At 45.1% G+C, this 15,336-nt stretch overlaps 1 protein-coding gene across 4 annotated transcripts in view; it reads right to left on the bottom strand.

Annotated features, from left to right (window-relative positions):
- The window catches only part of RANBP3L (RAN binding protein 3 like), an 84,430-nt gene that overhangs the window by 23,217 nt on the left and 45,877 nt on the right, over positions 1 to 15,336 (bottom strand). For 2 of the 4 annotated variants that reach the window (XR_005747102.1, XM_040338405.1), the window contains exons 4-8: positions 13,834 to 13,911; positions 10,485 to 10,553; positions 9,165 to 9,236; positions 5,901 to 6,007; positions 4,166 to 4,260 (exon numbers count right to left, since the gene is read on the bottom strand). Coding sequence is in view for 3 of the 4 variants with exons in the window: in XM_040338405.1 (XP_040194339.1) it covers positions 4,166 to 4,260; positions 5,901 to 6,007; positions 9,165 to 9,236; positions 10,485 to 10,553; positions 13,834 to 13,911 (421 nt within the window). In the remaining variant the exon portion in view is untranslated. The remainder of the gene's footprint in view (positions 1 to 4,165; positions 4,261 to 5,900; positions 6,008 to 9,164; positions 9,237 to 10,484; positions 10,554 to 13,833; positions 13,912 to 15,336) is intronic. The other 2 variants (XM_040338413.1, XM_040338422.1) reach the window with 2 other exon arrangements.

Consider the following 15,336-nt stretch of genomic DNA (forward strand, 5'->3'; position numbering starts at 1 on the left):
TCCAGAGGTTGGTAGGGGTTCCTTGAGCTGTGGCTGATGAACCACCTTTTTGATGGTGCCTACAGAGTTCAAGGTTCAACATCACTTAGCAAAGCCAGCAGCATGACACCAAATGTCTTTTTAGCTGTCTTTAGGGGGAACATTCCTCCTATTGACCACCAGTATAAGGGGCATTGTTCCTATTGACCCCTAATGAAATGGTTTTAGTAAGGGTTCCTCGAGACCTAAACATTTTTTGGGGTTCCTCTAGGGTTAAAAGGTTGAGAAAGACTGGCTTAGACACTTGTGGACATCGCTGGAGAGAGATGGGGCTCAGGTGAGTAATTTGGGGGTGCTGGGGAGGCTGCTACACGCAGAAAGTTTTTTTATCTTAATGCATAGCCTTTATTAAGATAAAAAACCTTCTGCCTTTACAACCCCTTTAATCCCATATGGCTTTGCCTTTAAATGTGAAGGTTCCAGAGTAATGATCACCGAGCCTTCGCTACCTAGAGAGTCACTCACCTGGATACATGCATACAGTCATTCAAGTGTACAAGGTCTAAACTTCTATACCACATGGTTGTTCCAGTTTAGTGACTCACTAGGTAGTGAAGCCAGGATCGGCATAACTGCCCTGGAACCTACAGCTTTAAAAGCAAGTCAGCAATGGCAGCTTCCAGCCTAGCAGATCTGCTTTGATCAACCTAGAAAGGCTTCTTTAGAGTTTCTAACTGATTAGGGTTGTTGCATATTCATATTAGCAGGTCCAGATGAAGCAAAGAGAATGCAATATGGCACACGAAGATTTAAAGTGGTTGTAAACCCTTTACTACCACTTTTACCTACAGGTAAGCCTATAATAAGGCTTTCCTGTAGGCAGGCCCGTACTGGCCATAGGGCAAATGCCCGGTGGGCCGCGGTGGCCCGCATGTCACATCTCCCCCCAGTGTAACATGCAGGGGGTCCAGAACTGTGTCTGTGTAACAAACTATGGGGGGCTGTGTAATGTGAAGGGGTCCAGAGGTTCCCGGGTGCTGTGTAATGTAAAAGGGTCCAGAGGTGCAGGGTGCTGTATAATGTAAAGGGATCCAGAGGTGCAGGGTGCTGTATAATGTAAAAGGGTCCAGAGGTGCAGGGTGCTGTGTAATGTAAAAGGGTCCAGAGGTGCAGGGTGCTGTATAATGTAAAGGGTTCCAGTGATGCAGGGTGCTGTGTAATGTAAAAGGGTCCAGAGGTGCAGGGTGCTGTGTAATGTAAAAGGGTCCAGAGGTGCAGGGTGCTGTGTAATGTAAAAGGGTCCAGAGGTGCGGTGCTGTGTAATGTAAAGGGGTCCAGAGGTGCAGGGTGCTGTGTAATGTAAAAGGGTCCAGAGGTGCAGGGTGCTGTGTAATGTAAAAGGGTCCAGAGGTGCAGGGTGCTGTATAATGTAAAGGGTTCCAGTGATGCAGGGTGCTGTGTAATGTAAAAGGGTCCAGAGGTGCAGGGTGCTGTGTAATGTAAAAGGGTCCAGAGGTGCAGGGTGCTGTGTAATGTAAAAGGGTCCAGAGGTGCGGTGCTGTGTAATGTAAAGGGGTCCAGAGGTGCAGGGTGCTGTGTAATGTAAAAGGGTCCAGAGGTGCAGGGTGCTGTGTAATGTAAAAGGGTCCAGAGGTGCAGGGTGCTGTGTAATGTAAAAGGGTCCAGAGGTGCAGGGTGCTGTGTAATGTAAAAGGGTCCAGAGGTGCGGTGCTGTGTAATGTAAAGGGGTCCAGGGTGCTGTGTAAAGTAAAGGGGTACAGGGGACTGGAACCCCACATCCCATCATTAACCGCTGCTCAGTCTAAAATGCCCGGGCCTATTTTTTGTCCCAGTCCAGGCCTGCCTGTAGGTACCGTGAATATCTCATAAACTTGCACAGTTTAGGAGATATACACTGTATCCGCATGTGCCAATGTCGATCGGCAAGTGCCCGTGCCCTTTCTTCACTAGCCGTGCTGTCATCGCGTCTCCGGCCAATCACAGCGCCAGAGCCCACAAACCCAGAAATAACTCCGGGAGACATGTCCCCGGTCACAGCTGCAACAGCTTCATCCAAGGTAAGCATTTCATAATGAGCTAGTATGAGATGCATACTAGCTCATTATGCCTTTGTCTTGCATGTGTTATTTTTTTTTTTTTTTTTTTAGTATCCGATGAGATCCTGGAGAATTCATTGAGAATGGCTACTCCATCCATCCAACCAGATATAGATGCCTTCGTTTATCAACAACAGTGTCAAATATCGCACTATTTTTATGTTGTCCTCTTAAGATGGCCATACACCATACAATTTTCTTATTCAATTTCCTTTAGATTTACCTTCAACTGTGTAGTAGAAAGGCTTGCCTGATTGCATACAAATTGAAAGTGTTTGGATTTGACCTCATAAAAAAAAATCATTATCTTCGTTCTTCTCAAGACCTCCTGCTCTCTCATCACCTCCTCCCATGCTCGTCTCCAGGACTTTTCCAGAGCCTCTCCAAGCCTATGGAACTCCTTACTCCAATCTGTCCATCTATCTCCATCTCTATTAGCTTTTAGAGGATCCCTGAAAACCCTCCTCTTCAGAGAAGCCTATGCTACCCACACCTAACAACTGTATTTTCATTTTGTCCATCTGATCATCCCCCACAGCTACTAACCCTTTGTTTCACTTGACCCTCCCTTTTAGACTGTAAGCTCTAATGATCAGGGCCCTCTGATTCCTCCTGTATTGAATTGTATGGTAACTGTACTGTCTTCCCTGATGTTGTAAAGCGCTGCACAAACTGTTGGCGCTATATAAATCCTGTATAATACTAATAATATTATATAGTTTTGGTAATTCTAAAGGAAATCTATAGAAGAAAATTGTATAAATGTATCGCCAGCCTTACTTTTATAATACATTTTGGGCTAGATTCACGTAGCTGCGCCCCTTCTTACGGCGGCGCAGCGTATCGTATTTACGCTACGCCGCCGCAACTTACAGGAGCAAGTGCTGTATTCACAAAGCACTTGCTCCGTAAGTTGCGGCGGCGTAGCGTAAATGGGGTCGGCGTAAGCCCTCGTAATTCAAATGTGGAAGGGGGGGCGTGTTTTATGCTAATATGTGATGACCTGACGTGATTGACGTGATTTATGAACGGCGCATGCGCCGTCCGTGTACATTTCCCAGTGTGCATTGCTTCAAATGACGTCGCAAGGTAGTCATTGGTTTCGACGTGAACGTAAACTACGTCCAGCCCTATTCGCGAACGACTTACGCAAACGACGCAAAAAATTCAAATTTCGAAGCGGGAACGACGTCCGATTCTTAACATTGGCTGCGCCACCTAATAGCAGGAGCAACGTTACGCCGAAAAAGCCTTACGCAAACGACGTAAAAAACTACCGCCGGGCGCACGTACGTTTGTGAATCGGCATAACTAGGTAATTTGCATACTCTACGCCGAAAACGACGGGAGCGCCACCTAGCGGCCAGCGTGAGAATGCACCCTAAGATACGACGGCGTAAGAGACTTATGCCAGTCGTATCTTAGGCTAATGTCGGCGTATCTTGCTTTCTGAATACAGAAAGAAGATACGCTGGCGCAGATTTGAATTTACGTGGCGTATCTATAGATACGCCGTCGTAAATTCTCTCTGAATCTAGCCCCATATTTTTATTTTACTCAGATGGATCCATTATCTATAGCAGTGATCGTCAACTTGTGTGACTTTTTCTACTCATCAGCTATCCTTATTGTGATTGTATTCATGTGCGGCCCAAGACAATTCCTCATCTTCCAATATGACCCAGGAATGTCAAAAATTTGGACACCCTTACTCTAAAACTATAGGAAATTTTTTTTTGGCCGGAGCGGGTCTATAAATAATCTCTCACTTAGTTTTAGGCATCTAATAAATCAGGACGGAGATAATGGTGACAGCACAATGGTAGCAGACTCAGGGTGACCCTCCATTGACAGAGGCAGCGCTGTGTCTCCAGACACTATTCAGGTTTCCACTGGTCAGAACTGGGCATTGACCGTCTGCTGTAAACATAGTAATTCAGGATGAAAGAAATCAATAATCAGAAGCTACGCCTGCGATTAGATCCTCACACAGCATTAGTCGCACTCCATAGTAAGGAACACTTGCCTCTTTTAGCTACTAGAACAGCTTTTATATTCTGTCTCCTCACCTCGTTTCCGTCCCCAGGATGCAGGTGGATCCATGAGCAGACTTTGGCTGTCCTGCATTATTCACCAGAGCTTTGCTCTCTTCTTCTAGGATCTGCTAATGACGAAAGTAACAATTATACAGGATTTCTAGAAATCCAACAGATTGCACAGTGTTTTCCAAAATTAAAGGGCAGTACAGTTACATTATAATTAATTACAGGAGGATTAGGTAGTCCTTGGCTCATTAGAGCTTACAATCTAAAAAAGGGGATGGGCAAGTGATACTCAAGGTAAGAACTGTGGGATGAGCTGATGGAGAAAGTAAAAAGTACAGTTTATTAGGTGGAGGCGGGGTAGGCTTCCCTGAGGGTCAGTTCACACCAGACGCAGTTTCGTGTGCATTTTTTTTTGCACTAAAAACGCATGCACAGTGTTTTTCATGTATTCCAATGGCTCTAGTTCACACCATGCAGTCAGTTTCCGGTGCAGAAACGGACTGCATGGTGTGAACTAGAGCCATTGGAATGCATGGAAAACACTGTGCATGCATTTTGTGCAGAAAAAAAGCACCTGGAACTGAACGGAACTGCGTCTGGTGTGAACTGGCCCTGATGCCGCGTACACACGATCATTTTTCGGCATGAAAAAAACTTTGTTTTTCAAAAACGTCATTTAAAATGATCGTGTGTGGGCTAAACATCATTTTTCAGGTTCTGAAAAACGACAAAAAAAAAAAATCCGAGCATGCTGCATTTTTTAACGTCGTTTTAAACTATGTCGTTTTTCGGGTTGTAAAAAATGATCGTTTGTGGGCTAAAACGACGTAAAAAACCCTGCGCATGCTCAGAAGCAAGTGATGAGACGGGAGCGCTCATTCTGGTAAAACTACCGTTCGTAATGGAGTAAGCACATTCATCACGCTGTAACAGACAGAAAAGCGCAAATCGTCTTTTACTGACACGGAATCAGCTAAAGCAGCCCAAAGGAGAATGGAACTTCCCCTTTTTAGTGCCGTCGTACGTGTTGTACGTCACCGCGCTTTGCTAGATCATTTTTTTAAAACGATGGTGTGTGGGCAACGTCGTTTTAGTGATGAAGTTGGGAAAACGTTGTTTTTTTTTCATGCTGAAAAATTATCGTGTGTACGCGGCATTAGAATAGTTTTCAGGGATCAGCTATAGGCAGACAGAGTAGGAGATAGCCAGACAGGTTGGGGTAGGGGGTTCCAGAGGATGGGAGAGGCTCTGGAGAAGTCCTGGAGGCGAGCATGAGAGGAGATGACAAGAGAGCTAGAGAGCAGGAGGTCTTCGGAGGAGAGGAGTAGATGGTTTGGCTGGCATTTTGAGACAGGGTTGCTGGTGTATATTGGGGTAGAGTTGGGCAATAAAAATAATTAAAAAAAATGGAATACTGATAGTAACATGCTGAAAAAATTTATAAAGACTCTAGAAATCATTCAGTAAGAGATGGCTAGCAATGGCTGCTACTACTCGCCATTTCTTTCATTTGAGACCAACAAGAATGGGAAGTTCTCACCTATAGAGGTCCCAAAAGATATAAGAAATTGGCAGGTGACCCAACTCTGCAGTATCCACCAAAATGTAAGTATCAGTTTTGGGTATATTGACCCCTTTTTTTTTTTTATTGATTTGGGCTCTTCTTGGTAGTTGCAAGAAACATTACACTTTTCCTTTTTTCATATTATGCCACAGACTGCCAACACCCACCGTACAAATACAGAGATATAGGAGCTACCTTCTCTTCAGTCCCGGTCTGTGAACTCTCGATGTCAGAAGACACAGTTACTTGTGGAGGCTGTAATGTCGCTGGTTTTATGACTGTCCAGGTATGCAACGTTTCCTCTGAAAAAGAAGTTATTTTACAGATGTAAAAGTAGAAAATAAACATTTTTTTAGCCTACTTGAAAATATGAGGTTTCCTATTAACAGCCCACCATAACATCTTATTGTAAGGGCTGTTTGTGATGACCGGGCTGTTTTCGAGCACTTAGGTAGCTTAGGTAGTTATTCCTTCTTTTATAAAGCAAAATAAAGGATCAAGGTAGCCACATGCTTGCAAACACCACAACAGGTCTTGGTGTTCCAACATCTTTCAAGGGTGAGCATCTCGCTTAGGCCCCATGCACACAAGAAGCAAATGCAAACACATGTAAACTCAAGTTCAACTCGGCGTTTTACCACGTTTGCGGCTATCAACGTTCATAACAAAGACATTGTAGACCCTCCCAAAGCTTTGAAACGCAAAAACGTTTGCGTCTGAACCCAAAATTTTGGGTCTGAAAAAACGAGCCTAAACCCAACTGCTTTAAAACGCAAAAAAACGTGAATGTGTGCATGGACACATAGGATAACATTAAATGTGTTCAGGGGCAGTTGAAAAAAATGCCCAAATGCCTCTGAACTCGAGTTTACCAGCGTCTTGTGTGCATGGGGCCTTAACCATTGTTCTTGGGGAGTTACCTGCAAGTCTATAGGCAATGCTAAACTACCCAAAGTTTGGATAAAGAGAGCAATGGCGTGTCATGCCGAACATCAACCAATCAGAAATCCAGTTGCAGCAGCTACTTTCCATTGTTCTAGAACAGGGTTCTCCAAACTTTCTAAGCAAGGGCCAGTTTACTGTCCATCAGACTTTGGGGGGCCAGACTGTGCGCCGAGAAAAAAAAAATCCCCATCGTTGGTGTTAGTGGAAGGAATAGTGCCCCATCGTTGGTGTCAGTGGAAGGAATAGTGCTCTATCGTTGGTGTCAGTGGAAGGAATAGTGCTCTATCGTTGGTGTCAGTGGAAGGAATAGTGCCCCATCATTGGTGTCCGTGGAAGGAATAGTGGTCCATCATTGGTGTCAGTGGAAGGAATAATACCTCAAGGGCAAGATAAAGGAACGTAATGGGCCGAATCCAGCCCCAGGGCCACAGGTTGAAGACCACTTTTCTAGAACAAGGTCTGTGGCTCATTTTTAGAAAGTGGGGTAAATAAAAGTTATCTGAATTGGCTAGCCAGAAAAAAATTTAAGTGGCTGTTCTTAGTGCAGGTCATGGCTCAGAAGAGCAATGCAAATACTACTTTTGCCACTATTTTCAATCAGCCCACTATCCCAAGACTTGTAGGGCCTTGTAAGTCATATGACATGGGCTTACAAACACTATTATTTATTGAATGAGTTTAGCTATTTTTATCAACATTTATTTTGTTAACCACTTCCATACAGGGCACTTACGCACCTTCCCGCCCAAGCCAATTTTCAGCTTTCAGCCATGTCGCACTTTGAATGACAATTGCGCGGTCATGCTACACTGTACCCAAACAAAATTGGTGTCCCTTTTTCCCCACAAATAAAGCTTTCTTTTGGTGGTATTTGATCACCTCAGCGATTTTTTTTTTTTGCGCAACAACTAAAAAAAGACTGAAAATTTTGAAAAAAAAATAAAGTTTTTATTTTTTTCTGTTAATTTTTTTGTAAATAAGTAAGTTTTCTCTTTCAATTACGGGCACTGATATGGCGGCACTGATGGGCACCGATGAGGTGGCACTGATAAGGTAGTACTGATGGGCACCGATGAGGTGCCACTGATAGGCGGCGCTGGTATGCGGCACTGATGGGCACTCATAGGCGGCACTGATGGGCACTGATGGGCGGCACTGAAGGGCACTGATGGGCGGCACTGGGCACTCATGGGCAGCACAGATGGGTACTTATGGGTGGCACAGATGGGCACTGATAGGTGGGCACTGGGCATGGATTGGCACTGTGGGGTGGCACTGATGGACACTGTGGGGTGGCACTGATGGATCCATGTTGCTTTTTTTTTTTATTTAAATTTTTTTTACTATTTTTTTTTTTGCCCATTTTTTTTTTTTTTTTTTAATTCCCTGGTGGTCCAGTGTGGCGATCCGAGGGGGGGCTGCGCTGATAAACAATCAGCGCGAACCCCCCCCTGTCAGGAGAGCCGCCGATCGGCTCTCCTCTACTGGCGTCTGTCAGACGCGAGTGAGGAAGAGCCATCAACGGCTCTTCCTGTTTACATCGTGATCAGCCGTGATTGCACACGGCTGATCACGTGGTAAAGTGTCTCTCTCCGTGAGAGACACTTTACCTAGATCGGTGTTGCGGGGTGTCAGACTGACACCCCCGCTTCAACGATCGCCGCGATGCACGCCCCCGGGTCAATATCCTGAGGACGTCATATGACGTCCAGTCATGATTAAGCAACCACTTTGCTGACTTTTAATAAACTTAAAAAAAGGCTGGAACACCCCTTTAATCTAAAAAATAAATTGCTGAATTTTGAAACAATCACTTAGCCCTGGTTCACACCTATGCATTTTGTTTGTGCATTTTCAGTTTTGCAGAAACACACTACAGTTAATTTAACATGGTTTCCTATGGGTCACGTTCACATCTATGTATTTTCTGGAAAGGGCCAGGGACTTTTTTCTGGTTCCATAGACTTCAATGGATCAAAAACATGTATTGAAAATCGCAAAATGCACCTGGAATATGCAAACTGCATAGGTGTGAATCAGGCCTAATGCCGCGTACACACGATCAGGCTTTTGCCCGACCAAAAGCTCATCGGAATTCCGACGAATTCCATCGGAGTAAAATAAAACATGTTTTACATTTAAACGCCGATGGAATTCATTTGAATTTCCGATGGAATTTCTCCGATGGGGCATACACACGGTCGGAATTTCTTATGGAAAAAGTCCGTCTGACTTTTTCCATCGGAAATTCCGATCGTGTGTATGCGGCATTAGGCCTGATTCACACCTATGCATTTTTAGTGCTTTTTGCAGATTTGCCCTACAGTCCATTTAACATGGTTTCCTATGGAACATGTTCTGTAGTGCAAATCTACAAAAAAGGCTCATCTGCCTCATCTTTCAATCATATTAAGGGGACCTGGTGTACCCAACTTTAAGGTCATATCATAAGCAGTTAATACAGAAACAAGACAGGGTCACAGAAAAACCACACCAACCCTTTCCTGCACTTACCTGAGTCATTATTGTGCCTATGTGTTCGCTCTGGCAGGAGAGTGGAAGGCATGAACACATTGTTTTTCAATGCTGTAAAGAAATTTATGGAAGAATTTTACTACAAACCTTTTGTATCATAAAACTATAAATACTGCATATGCAAGTCAAAACTTTTTTTTTGCAATTTTGGTGGAGTAAGAATTACGGTAGTTACAATCCCTGTAGTGGGGAGGGAGACCAACGAACCTCCGTTCAATGATCTCCCCAAGCTGGAAGGAACAATCAATGTTCATCCCATCACTTCCAGGTGCGTCTGTCACTTTCCCTGGCCCCTGTGGCCAGGCAGAAGATACTAAAGCACATTTGCATTTTTTGGTACTCTGAGATAAAAACAAAGTTTAATGCACAGAAAATTAAAGTTATACTTAAGCCTTTAGGCACTTGCCTACTGCCCCCCCCCTGCCCAGGCCAATTTTCAGTTTTTAGAGTGGTCACACTTTGAATGACAATTGCGTGGTCATGCAACACTGTACCGAAATGTCCTTATTTCTTCTGAGAAATCCTCACTTCCTGTTCTTCTGTCTGTAACTCCACACAGTAATGCAAGGCTTTCTCCCTGGTGTGGAGTGTCATGCTCGCCCCCTCCCTTGGACTACAGGAGAGTCAGGACGCCCACTAACACACTGCTCCTTTCTCTATCTGCAACATAGAGAGCGTCCTGACTCTCCTGTAGTCCAAGGGAGAGGAAGAGCACGACACTCCACACCAGGGAGAAAGCCTTGCATTACGGTGTGTAGTTACAGACAGAAGAACAGGAAGTGAGGATTTCTCAGAAGAAATAAGGACATTTAAAAGCAAAATGGAAGGATGAGGTAAGTGAGGGAGGACTGCACTAAGGTAAAGGAAGCTATTTAGGGAGAAAAAATTTAAGGCTACCTACTGCACTGAGTTTGTGGTCCCCCCGCCTCATTCAATGCAAATCTATTGAAACAGATCCTTCTAAAAACGCAGTGTAATGCAATTTGGATGTGTGATCGAGGAAAAGTTTCCAAAAACGTCCCACATTTGATCGACTTCAGTCAAGCGGGGATGGCCACATAGTGTACGAAATTTGGAATTTTGATCAGCGCACGGCCAGCTTAAACCGGTCTGCGCTATAATGTTTTCCTCCATTGTTTGCAGGTGAAGAAAGAAAGAATGCTGTAATTATGTGACATCTGTCCTTCCCACCGGCAATGTGAAAAGATAAGAAGTGGCGACCAGTGACAGGTAAATAGAGTTCAGTCTCTGCATTGCCTCTGGGCTCTTCCATGGTTCACATAGAAGGACTGCGGTTACCTGGCTGATTTGGAGGGAAGGCGGTCAGAAGGCTGAAGGAAGAGGAGCGCACTCTTTTCTCACTTGGGCCTGAAAAAGAAATGGCAAAAAAAATACATGAGAGGCAACATGACCCAAAGAACAGAGGAGGAGGTCTTGTCCAGGGTTAAAAATATATAAAAATTATGACAGATTCTTCAGCTGGTCATTCCCAATAGATTTGTGAATAAACATTCATATGAAAACTCTCAGTACATTCAATGCGCTTTAAAAACATTTTGTTTGCTTTTAACAATTTGGGATTTTGGAACAATTTTGGAACCAATTTCCCTTTGCGGAACAATCCACATACACCGTTAGAAAATGTCCATCATGCTCCTTCACATTTTCTCGTCACTTTGGTCAAACTCAAATGACCACGTGACCCCACTAATGATTAGAAAATTGTACAAATGTTCTTAAAACAAAACATTTTAAACAAAATTCTACATGTAAACAAATAAAATAGTTATCGGCATTTTCTTTGCTCAGCGCTGTCACTGTTTGAGGAAAGGAAAGCTGATAAAATCGCTTTACTGTGACAAGGGACATTAGGGCCCATCTGCGCAGCGCAGCCCCATCAGGGCCCCAATGAACAGCTCAGCCTCATCAGGGCTCATAATGGCCCCAATGATCAGCGCAGGCCCATAATGATCAGCGCAGGCCCATCGGGGCTCATAATGGCCCCAATGATCAGCGCAGGCCCAACAGGGCTCATAATGGCCCCAATGATCAGCGCAGGCCCATCAGGGCTCATAATGGCCCCAATGATCAGCGGAGGCCCATCAGGGCTCCTAATGGCCCCAATGATCAGCGCAGGCCCATCAGGGCTCATAATGGCCCCAATGATCAGCGCAGGCCCATCAGGGCTCATAATGGCCCCAATGATCAGCACAGGCCCATCAGGGCTCATAATGGCCCCATAGATCAGCGCAGGGCCCATCTGCGCAGCCCCATCAGGGCCCATCTGCGCAGCCCCATCAGGGCCCCAATGATCAGCTCAGCCTCATCAGGGCTCATAATGGCCCCAATGATCAGCGCAACCCCATCAGGGCCAATCTGCGCAGCCCCATCAGGGCCCATCTGCGCAGCTCCATCAGGGCCCCAATGATCAGCTCAGCCTCATCAGGGCTCATAATGGCCCCAATGATCAGCGCAGCCCCATCAGGGCCAATCTGCGCAGCCCCATCAGGGCCCATCTGCGCAGCTCCATCAGGGCCCCAATGATCAGCTCAGCCTCATCAGGGCTCATAATGGCCCCAATGATCAGCGCAGCCCCATCAGGGCCCATCTGCGCAGAAGAAGAAGAAAAGAAAATTACTCGTACGCAAAATTTTATACCAGAAACAAAGAATGTTTTTTTCTTACATTGGTTTAGCAAAGAATACAACAAAAACAGTGGCGATTTAAATACTACCAAAAGAAAGCTATATTTGTATAAAAAAAAAAATCCCCTTTCATAATGGTACAGTGTTGCATGACCGTGCAATTGTCATTCAAAGTACAACAGCTGAAAATTGGCCTGGGCAGGAAGGAGATAAAAGTGTCCGGTACTGATGTATCTGCCCAGTAACACTTCCTGTCTTAGACCCCTTTCACACTGGGGCATTTTTGAGCGCTAGTGGGGTGATTTTAACCCCCGCTAGTGTCCGAATAAAAGGTTAAAAGCGCCCACAAAGCACTGCTTTGCAAGCGCTTCCCATTAATTTCAATGGGAAGGGGCGCTTTAATCACCACTCCTAAAGCGCTGGAAAGAAGCTGCTAGCAGGACTTTTTTTGGACACCCTGCCAGCGCAGCGCCTCAGTGTGAAAGCACTCGGGCTTTCACATTGGGATTGCAGATGAGGCTTCTTTCAGGCGCTTTTTTTTTTAGCGCTAAAGCGCCTGAAAAACGCCCCAGTGTGAAAGGGGTCGAAGACAGGAAGTGTTACTGGGCAGATCAGCAGGTGACTAGTAGTAAAAAGCCTAAAATGTAGAAAACGTTACATCTAAATATTGGTAAACTGAAATAAATTATTTTTTTGTTTTTGTCTTTATACCGCTTTACCAACAGTAAGTGCCTACACATACTGTCAGTTTAAATAACTGAAACGCCAGGTTTATGGACATTTGATTGGGGTATATATTAAAGCGGGAGTTCACCCGGAAATTTTTTTTAACATTAGATTGATGCTCATTTTGTGAAGGGAAATCGGGTAGTTTTTTTAAAATCGAAGCTGTACTTACCGTTTTAGAGATAGCACTTCTCCGCCGCTTCCGGGTATGGTCTTCGGGACTGGGCGTTCCCATTTGATTGACAGGCTTCCGACGGTCGCATACATCGCGTCACGAGTAGCCGAAAGAAGCCGAACGTTGGCGCGGCTCTATACGGCGCCTGCGCACCGACGTTCGGCTACTTTCGGAAAATCGTGACGCGATGTATGCGACTGTCGGAAGCCTGTCAATCAAATAGGAACGCCCAGTCCCGCAGCCCATACCCGGAAGCGGCGGAGAAGATCGCTCTCTAAAACGGTAAGTACTGCTTTGATTTAAAAAAAAACTACCTGATTCCCCTTGACAAAATGAGCCTCAATCTAATGTTAAAAATTAGGGGGCCAGATTCACGTAGCCCGGGCGCAGCGTAAGGTAACCGATTTAGGTTACACTGCCGCAAATTTTCTGTCTAAGTGCCCGATCTACAAAGCACTTACCTGGAAATTTGCGGCGGTGTATCCTAAATCCGTCCGGCGCAAGGCGGGCCAATTCAAATGGGGCGGGTACCATTTAAATTATGTGCTCCCAACGCAAATTTCCCGACGTGATTTGCGCGAAATTACGACGCGCTGACGTTTTGTGAATCGCGACGTGAAAAAAAGACTTGCGCCGGGAAGAAGAAAAAAATAAAAAAAAAATTAAAAAGCGACGCGGGAAAGACGGGTATACTTTTACATGGTGGAGTCATTTTACACTTTGTAAAAGGTGCCCTATCTTTGCGACGGCAAACTAACACTTGCAGCGACGTAACGACAGGAAAAAGTTTCGTGGATCGCCGTAACTGCTAATTTGCATACCCGACGCTGGTTTACGACGCAAACTCCCCCCAGCGGCGGCCGCGGTACTGCATCCTAAGATCCGACAGTGTAAAACAATTACACCTGTCGGATCTTAGGGATATCTATGCGTAACTGATTCTATGAATCAGTCGCATAGATAGAAACAGGGATACGACGGCGTATCCCTTTTGTGAATCTGGCCCAAAGTTTTCGGGTGAACCTCCACTTTAATAGAGTAAAATGGGAGGAAAAAAGAGGGGTAGAAACGAATATATTTATATAAGAAACATATTTCCTACCAGTTTCACTGGAGGAGCTGGACGGCCTGAACGTGAACGATGACGAACGGAATCTCTTCTCCTCGTACACACAAAGGCCTGCAAAAATAAAAATAAAAAACAGAAATACACCAATACAAATAATATAGAAACATTTTTAAAGGTTTGCCAAATAAATGGTTTTGAAAAGAGCCTTGGTTCACACTGCTGCGTTTTGACATGTCAAATCGGCGGCATTTGCCGGCAATGACACCATCCTAATCGGTGCGACGCCACATCTGCGGCGCTGCACCGATTTCAAAAAGTAGTTTCTGTGCTACTTTTTGCGATTTTGGCCGCGATTTACATTGACAGAAGCCTGTTCAGATGCCTCTTAAATCGCGGCAAAAATCGGGACTGACAAGCGGGAGTGAAGTCGTGCGAGTTCAGCTGAACTCGCATGGCTTTACTCCCGCAGCCCAGTGTGAACCTGGGATAAATCTTTCAGCCCTGGTTCACACTGATGCAGTGCGATTTCTATTCGTTTTCAATTAAGGAGCAGTTGTGGGGCGATTCTGGTGCGATTTTCATGCAATTGGACACAGCTGCGGTTTCTATTCTGGCCAAAATCTCTCTCAAAAAGGACCTCACAAATACAGCGAAGAGTCCTAGAAAACGCACGGAAATTGCAGTTAATGTGAAAACATATGCAATTTGAATGCAGTTTTAATTCAAGTCTAAGGGGCTCTAGAACGCATAGCTCTAGAACACACACGACCCTTTTGTGTGAATAACCCCCATAGAAGGCCATGTTATCTCAGTTGACATGCGATTTGGTGCGTTCTGAAACAAATCCAAAATCACATCGGTGTGAACCAGCGCTCAGGATTTCAGTCGGCCCTTGAATATGGAGCGCACAGGTTTTACACTATATATATATATATATGCTTTGTTCACAAGTGGATCTAGGGGGTCAGTAAAACCAGGGGGTTGAGCCGTGTGCAGTTTTAATCGCTGCCAGCCACCTGCCTCAAGCAATGCATGCAAATGCTCAGAGGGCTACATGGCGCGGTCCTGCACAGGCAGCATGTCGTATTTGTCAAACGCGACCAATAGAAGTCTAAGGGGCCGAGCCGCTGTGGCATTTACAAGGTATAATCAGGTGGTGAGTAGGTGATGTTTTACCTCAATTCCTGTCAAGCGCCCTCTGAAAAGTGGTCCACTTCAGATCGCTTTGTAGAGGGGTGGCAGGGGCAGCCGCACACGTGATCGAGCCCTAGAGCAAAAATGTGTCATACACATACTGAGGAAAGGGATAGGCTCACTTTTCATAAGGCAGTGGAAACAGGCTCTATGTAATTTCCATGCTCTCTACAGAGCTATGGCCCAGGGGAAATCCCTGGTACTTCCAGGTATGGCGAAGACATTACACCCTGGTTCCCCATTAATGCCACACTTAATGCCATACTTGGCATTGGCTAATTATGCTGCAATGCACGTTTTCAGGAGGTGATACCATCGATGGGATTTAAACCCATGGCTTGA

Source organism: Rana temporaria, chromosome 1, assembly GCF_905171775.1.
Source record: "Rana temporaria chromosome 1, aRanTem1.1, whole genome shotgun sequence".
In the NCBI taxonomy this organism is placed as follows: Eukaryota; Metazoa; Chordata; class Amphibia; order Anura; family Ranidae; genus Rana; species Rana temporaria.